The 7,866-nt window shown below is 45.0% G+C and overlaps 1 protein-coding gene across 1 annotated transcript; it reads right to left on the bottom strand.

Moving 5' to 3' along the window:
• Positions 1 to 90: 90 nt before the first annotated feature.
• LOC104531881 (mannan-binding lectin serine protease 2) lies at positions 91 to 2,190 on the bottom strand (the record flags this gene model as incomplete). Its single annotated transcript, XM_010176905.1, has 3 exons — positions 2,141 to 2,190; positions 1,630 to 1,849; positions 91 to 268 (listed from the first exon to the last, which is right to left on the bottom strand). Coding segments are annotated over exons 1-3 (406 nt in total), but the record flags the coding sequence as incomplete, so codon positions are not given.
• Positions 2,191 to 7,866: the final 5,676 nt, after the last annotated feature.

Raw genomic sequence — 7,866 nt, 5'->3', positions numbered from 1 at the left:
ACCAGCAGCCACAGCCTGTGAGAGCACAGGCCAGCACCAATCCCACCATAGCTGTGTCTCTGTCATCTACAAGAGGGGCTGGTCTCTTACCTGCAGCAGCATAGAAGGCCTCAAAGCCTGTGAATGGTTTCTCATTGGAGTAGTCAGACCGAAACACTACCATGAGGTTGTTGTCAACGGAGATGTACGTCTTGTTGCCTGGAGCCTCCTCAGTGTCTGTACTATCCTTCCCACACAGCGTAGCCAAGGTCCTCCCACCAGAGCTCAGCTGCAAAACGGGCAGACAGATCTACCAGATGAGCACAAGAGTTTTGCTCTTTCAAACCTGCTGCCATGGCTTGGAAAGCACGTGTTTAATGGTGTGAAAAAGCAGTCTTGGATGCTCTCCAAAGGTGCTTCTGGAGGTCAGTGCAGATCCAGGGACAGATAAGACATTTCCCCTATTCTCTGTTACTTAAACCCATAATTTTGTCTCCCCTTTCCCAGGCCCACATCAAGCTGCAATGCCAGCCTGAGTGACCAGCACCACGCTTTGTTTATAATGCTCTTGTTAACCTGGCACTGTCAGTGCCAATCAGATCTTCCTAAAGCCAGAGACAACTAGGGTAAAAATCTCTTCAAATGTCTAGTAACGGGTCTCTTTAAACTAGTGACTCACTTGCTCGATGATTCACTCATTACAGTTCCAGCTCTTCATTTATCTTGTGTTTTTAATACAAGAGAAATGTTCTGATACAGGAGGTTCAGGTTGTACATGGCAGTGACAGCACCGTGCACTACAGACCTACCAGAAATGAGTACTCTGTCCTGCCCAAAGGAAATTACATGAAGAACAACATGGATCTGGGGAATGGGAGCCACCTGCCATATAAAACCACGGAAAGAGATCTTCCTAAATGGGAACAAGGCTGTCTGATTTGGTTCCACCAGATTCAGAAGTACTGCTGATGCACTGGGTTTGCATACTGCCTGTGTACACAGCTCCCTCTGTATACACGCAAACCACAAAATGGGTGCAGAGGTAGCACGCCCTCAAATCAGCAACAGGGATGCTGAGACTAGAGCACGTGCCAGCACATGGAGCACAAACCTGTCAGGGACACCACTGATCACCCAAACACTTCTCAAAGGCAGGATCTCTGTTTCTTTTCCTGAGGTTGTTTCTCACATTAGCTATCAAACACTCCATAGCAAGTGTTGCAAGTGCACGTTTGACAAGCTGACAGTATCTGGTTTAGACTATTGCTCACACTTTTACAGTCTCCCATCATACTCTGCGCAAAGCACTACTTGTTAATTGGAAACACACACTCTTACCATCAGCAAAATGAAGCTCAAATGTTATTTTGGGCCTAATTTCAAAACTTTGCTTCACGAGAGGGGAACATCAGAATTTTCTGAGCATAAACAACTCAAGTTTCAGACGTTCCAATATGACAACCAGATCTACTTCCTGGTCCCCTGGGCCTCAATAATCACATCATTTGGAAATCAGCTGAGCCTGGACTTTACTAGCAGACTAGAATCAAGTGCTTACAAGAGTTATGTTGGTCCTGCATGTGTCCCAGATCACATATACACAGTTTTTAACAACTTAGCCTGCTACATGTCACTCTGCCCTACACATACCTTCACATAATCATATTCACACAGGTAGGACAGCTCCAGGTTGAAATGGGTGAAGTAGATGCGGACAGAATATCCCTTGGGAACAGTAATATTCCACATTCTCTCCTTGTGATTTGGGTAGACATTTGGGAAGTTGGGGGACGTGATTCTCCCATACATTTTCTGCAGCACAATGCTGCTGCTTACTCCACTGTAAAGCATAGCTAGCAAGACAAACAGCCTGTGTCAAAGGAACAGAGATTAACAGAGAAAGAGTGAGCATCAACTCAGATCATACCCCAAAAACCACACATCCAAGTTGCCAGTCTTGATACCAAATCAGATATCTCAGTGCTAGCTGAAATCTTCATGCCTAACACCATTCTCACTTGACAAGGGAAGAAATCAAGAGGCATCAGCAGGGTCATAGTGTAGTAGCAGCTAAAAAAGATGAGAATCACACTCGCCTTCTAAATCCTGCACAAAGCCAAGTGGCCAGAGGAGCTGGGAAGGTCCCTGCCACTGCACTCACCTCATCATGTTGCTCTCCTGTCTGAGCTTGCTCTGCTCTGAGCCCTGGGGAAGGAATCTCTACTGATGTATTTGCATTTGGGGGTGGACATATTTATTGTGTGTGCTCTGCTGTGTTTGTCTGGATGTTGAACTCTGATGTTTATCTCCCTTCCACCCCCTTCAGCCTGCTGAGTTCTGGGAACAGCAATCACTAAAAACCAGGCTTGTGTTCAGCGCATGAGGCCTCAGTCAGTGACAGGGAGAGGCAGACAGAGATGGAGCGGATGGATCAGGAATGCTGCAGGCTCTTGGAGGGAGCGTAGTATCGCAGCTCTGCGGGAAGGCAGGCAGTGGGAGGAGGTACAGAGTGGCTCCAGACAGTGTCTGCATGGGGAGCTGGGCAATGCTCCTTTCCTCTAACCAACTCATCTACAGTTACTATGAATGCAAACAGCGTGTTACTGGAAGTACGGTTTCTTCCGTTGTCAGAGCAGGAAGGTGCTGAAAACAAAATAATGGGGCATATTACAGGATTTCAGATTAGTGACTGAGTCTGGGGAGATGGTTCTGTGTGATGGGACTGGACTGCTCAGGCGACAACACTACAGCATGCACAGCACAAGTTTAAGAGGTGCCAAAGTCCTCCAGTTCTCAGCTGCACATTTTAATCCATTGCACGCTTGTGTTGACTGAAACCTGCTCTGTGCCTTGTTTATATGCACTGATTGCTTTTTATCCTGTCCACCCTGGAAGACCCATAGGGTAAAAAGCCATACTTAATAAATTATGTCTTTTCAACCTGGCTTGCTACAGAAACAAGACAAAAATCCTCTGTGCTCACATCTGCCTGTGTAACCTAGCTTACCAAAGCTTAACAGTCAATTTGCACCAAATTTGGCAGAAGAGAAGCAGTTCCAAGGATATCAGCACAATGGAATAGGTGTATGGATTAAAAAATTAAGTCCTATCACTGGGGATTCTCTGAGGAAAACACTGAAAAATGAACTCAAATTTCTTTTACACATTTGTGGATCCACACAGGGATTTCACATCACTATAAGAATCCAGGGAATTCAACTGAGAAAGTCAACACAATAGGACATAAAGCTTTATTAATTCCACTGCTTGCAGACTGCTTCTTTCCCAGTCAGCATTTAGGTTTCCCACAAAACTCCCATTCCAGTGCATACAGAGAGAAGCCTAAATTTATACAGGGTGAAAAGCCAGACAGGTTAATGCTGAACCTAGGTCCCACCTCTTCCCTGACAAAAACAGACAGAGAGCAGGAAAACTGATTTGCAGCAGGAAACAGACTACTTTATTGTACATGCAGGAAATTTATACTGATATATCCTGTAATTAAATGGACACCTTTTGATACTCATTTTGGAACAGCCAAAAAATCATTACCCCAGGCAGTGAAGTTGGTGCTGGCAGGAAAGCAGGAGTTATTACATGAACAAAACTAAAGCCAACAAACCATTTAGCAGACTGCAAACAGAAAACACCATTTAATAAAAGTGAAGGAGAAACCAGTAGCAGTAATAATTAATTGTGTAGCAGCAGTACCTACAAGCACGGTTAACAGACAAGAACCCAGAGGTGACTAGCTTTTCCCATGGCCCACTAGCTGCTAAAATGATCCTATCAACACATGCAAGATGTGGACTTTGTAATGTCTGGAAATGAGGGAAAAGAAAATTTTGCAAATAACCAGTTTGTGCCTAACTCAGCTGGTACCCGATTCCCACAGACATAAATACTTCCAGAAGCATCCCACATCAGGATTCCTGCTCAGTTCAGTAGCAGAGGCACAGAGAGTCAATTCTGATCTTAGGTCTGAAAGTTTCTCACAGCCCCAGAATTTGATGAGGCCCCTGAAGCTGATGGTTGCTGCCTAGCACTGAAATAAGAAAGCTGATTTATTAAACTGTAACCCTGGAGAGTGAGAAACTGAATGCTTGGTGCACATACTGGCTTTGCTCTGGCATGGTCTGTGGAGAGACAAGATTGCTGAGGTTTTATTCCTTTGCACCTGACATGAACAATGCCAAGAACACTGTCCCTGTTGCTTTGCCCAGAAACCTTCCACCTCCAAAAGACCGCTGGGCATCAGCTAGTCAGGTGCAGCAGTATCTGGAGAGCACTGTGACAGCTCACCTCAGGCCCCACAGATGTTCCTCTTGCCCACAATTTTGTCTGCACAGGACTAAGCCAGCCTGAAGGCTGAGCGGACTTCATCCATGAGGTGGCACAAAGGCAAGCCATCATTTTCAGGAGAACCACTAACATGTGGGAAAACCAAAGTTCAGAGAAAGGACTTCCCGTTGAAAAAAACCTAAAACACCTTCTGTGGAAGGGATGAGTATGGAATGACATAAAGATACTGGAGAGACCTCATATGAACCCATACTCTCCCTCAGACCCTGTAGAGTCTCTCAAAACATGCTTTTACTACTTGACACTGAGGTGTGTTAAGGAAAGGTTTCAAATCCCTCCTGTGGCAACAGCAAGTGCAGACAGCTAAGCCAGACACTTGAATAAATCAGCAAGAGCAGAGCTGCTCAGCCAAACACAGTGTTCCTCAGGCTGGTGCCACTAAGATCCAGAGACCTGATCTCCACTTCCCCTGCAAAACCAGACAGCAGCAGGAACCAACCAAAAAGATGAGAAGGCTGGAAACCAGCTGTGCAGCTAGGGCCTTCATCAAAGCTGTGTGAGACCCAGGCTAAGTCCTGGGGTAGCTCTTCAGTTCAGATTTCCCTCTGACCTCAAGTTTTGAAACTGTAAAAATGTTACCTGAGGTAAATTCTGTTTCTACAGAAAGACCTTCAGCTGTGACAAACTCTGAAATCCCGTAAAAATGAAGTCAATACAGCCCCATATCCACTTAATCAAAATAGTCCCAGACAGCTCTGTTTTCCAATGGACCAGGCAAAACCACACACTGCCTCAGAAAATCATCTTGTGCCGGGGAGAAAACCATCTCTGGGCCTTTGAAAGGCAGCTCCTGCGTTCTGACAGCAATTCCATGGAAAGCACTGCAATGACTGATCACAGTCAGGACCAGATGTTTCAGGTGTAACAAACACAACACTGAGCATCTGAACAGGCCTCCAGATCCGAAACAAGGTACAGTGCCAAAGCAAGAGGCTGGTTAATGAATGGAGGAAAAGCATGCACAGGCCTTCCCAGCTTCCAAGATGAGACAGTGCAGTCATCTAACATAGCAGTGGCTATCCTGGCGTCACAAATCAGGAGAGCAAACGAGCGTAATAGCTGCTTGCTGTGATCCCTGAAGACATTGCTCCCCGTTGCCCCTTATGTCTCAAATGCCAGCTGCCTCTGCAGAGCCCTAAGAGACTGCTTGGCCGCTTGCTGTTCTGTGGCTAAATCCAGTCCTGCTGCATCGAGGGGTTCAGAGGACCGAGGGGAGCAAATGCAGCAGAGGAAAAGGTGTTCTTTTTCTAACAAAGAGGCTATTACCCCACTAATCTAGATAAAGCCAGCCCAAAGCATTTTAAAATAAGAGCTACTGCTCAGATATTAAAGAGTTAGTATGGTACAAATGAAATGGACAAATCTTCTCTCTGGCTAAATCCCTCACTGAATACACACGACCTCATTCCTACCTTGGAGAAAATAAGATTGAAGGCTGTGTCAGAGCCAACAGTAGCATCAATCAGAACCTGTATATTAAAATGCCTGTAGCAATCTAGGAAAAAAAAACAAAACAAAAAAAACCAGCCCCAAAACCAAAACAACCCCACCAAGCAACCAATAGGTGCCTTTCCTACCTATTTCAAACTGAGCCCCCTTCAAAGAAGTCTGGGATCCCTGATTATTCTCCTCTCTTTGGAGGAGAAATTAGGGATACCTCCCAGGTACTAGGTACCTTCTAGATGCATTGCCTTTTACAAAGACTGGCCTTATCTATCTTATTTTTAAGGCAGGAATGTCAAATCTGATTTTACCCAAAAGAACTGGAAGTGTTCAAACCAAACAGTGTCTTTCAGTCTAGATCTAAGCTCATTTTTGTCAGAATTCCACACTGAAGCTCTTGTTTCTTGTCCTAGGGCAAAAAGAAAACAACCCAAGTCCACCAAAATGCAGGGAAGAGTTCTGTGCTGCACGGACACTTTACTCCTCAGCTTCTTTGTTTGTCTTCGCTTCTCTTACAGAAATCTTCACAAAGCAAAACATCCTTTGCTCCTGTCTGCTTTTGTTTTGGGCAATGTCAAACACTTGGATTTGAGCTGGGATTGCTGTTGCTTCATAGAGAAATTTAACTTCATCTTTTAAATGAATGGGACACTCACCTGGGCTTCCTTCTCCCCACTTTTCAACACAGTCAGTGAAATCCAGGACACTGAAGTTTCAGCAGGAATCATGACTAAAGCTTGAACAATAGAGGGAATCTGCAAAAAGAAAGTAACAGCAACAGCTTTTAAATAGAGTTTTCAACAAAACAATTAAACAGAAGAATTACAAAGGAGGAGTGAGCTCGTGCCAATCCAGCACTGCACTGTCTCAGAAAAATGTGAATTTCAGAGACAGGCAGAGCTATAACCTGGCTGTACAAAAACAAATGCTCAGGTGTTGGTACTCAAACACTCCCTGGATTAAGAGCTTACTTGACTGCAGAGCATAAGTGACTACCTCTGTGACTTTTTCACTTCTGCTGGACATACTGCCACCTCTTTTTACCTACTAACAGCACACCCACCACTTGTTGAGTCTCAAAGCTGTATGCAGCAGAAGCCCACTAGAAACTGCTGACATACCCTAGAGGCACTGGGCTTGCTGGCAAGCACAGGAAGACTTAGTGGACACTACAGCTCTCTAATTTAAAATTAGGCACAGAATCTAATCCTGAATTGCCCCAGCCATAATACCTGCCAGCATCTTCTGCTAACCACCAAACCATTGCAAGAGCTTACTTTGCTCCAGCAACGCTCAGCTCCTCTAGAAGGACAAACAAAATCATCTGGCTAAATGCACAGTTAATTTGGTACAAAGATATTGGATCTAACCAGGATCCCAACCTGAATGCCAGGGCACTCCCAGCACAGAGCACTTAACAGTTTTAATCAAGCTCTGAGCCTCCTTAGCTAATGATGAAAACTAAAAGAAGAAACTCTGGGCAGTCAAAATGAAAAAACTTTATGTACACCTCTGTGGGGCAGGCAAAAGGCTATCACATGTGGTTATTTGAAGTGGCAAGAGCAATACAGAGCCACCAAGCAGCCAGCAAATTAAAAGATCATTGCGTGTAATTTAAATGTTTGGCTGGGATCCCCTGAGGCCCAGTAGAAAGAATCTCTGAGGAAAGGAAGATATTTTGTCTGATGTATGTTAGCAACGAGGAAACTGAGCCAGAGTGCTAGCACGGCTAGAAGAATTACTCTTGCTGAAGTCAGATTACTCTAACTTGTCTGTTAGCCTCTGTTTAGCAGCACTGTAATGACCCAAAATTGCAGCTGACAGATTGGTGCTGAGAGTTTGTCTCACTGAGGCTACCGCATGCGGATGGGCCATTATTCTTTCAATTTTGGTCTCTGATGCCTGTTAACATACATTAGGCTTTTCCATATGGTGCTTTTTAGCCTGGTGTCCAGGGCAGCTGCCTGGGCCTCTGTCCCCACCCACGTGTTCAGACCCTGTCTAATGAAAATGGATGACGGCCCCAGCTTAGTAATGGGACACAGATGGACCAAATGGTTTTTCGCCCTGAAACATATTTTC

The sequence above is a fragment of the Antrostomus carolinensis genome, unplaced genomic scaffold, assembly GCF_000700745.2.
Source record: "Antrostomus carolinensis isolate BGI_N321 unplaced genomic scaffold, ASM70074v2 scaffold21251, whole genome shotgun sequence".
NCBI classification, from domain to species: domain Eukaryota; kingdom Metazoa; phylum Chordata; class Aves; order Caprimulgiformes; family Caprimulgidae; genus Antrostomus; species Antrostomus carolinensis.
Note: the sequence above shows the minus strand (reverse complement) of the source record. Positions and strands in the feature narration are given on the sequence as shown.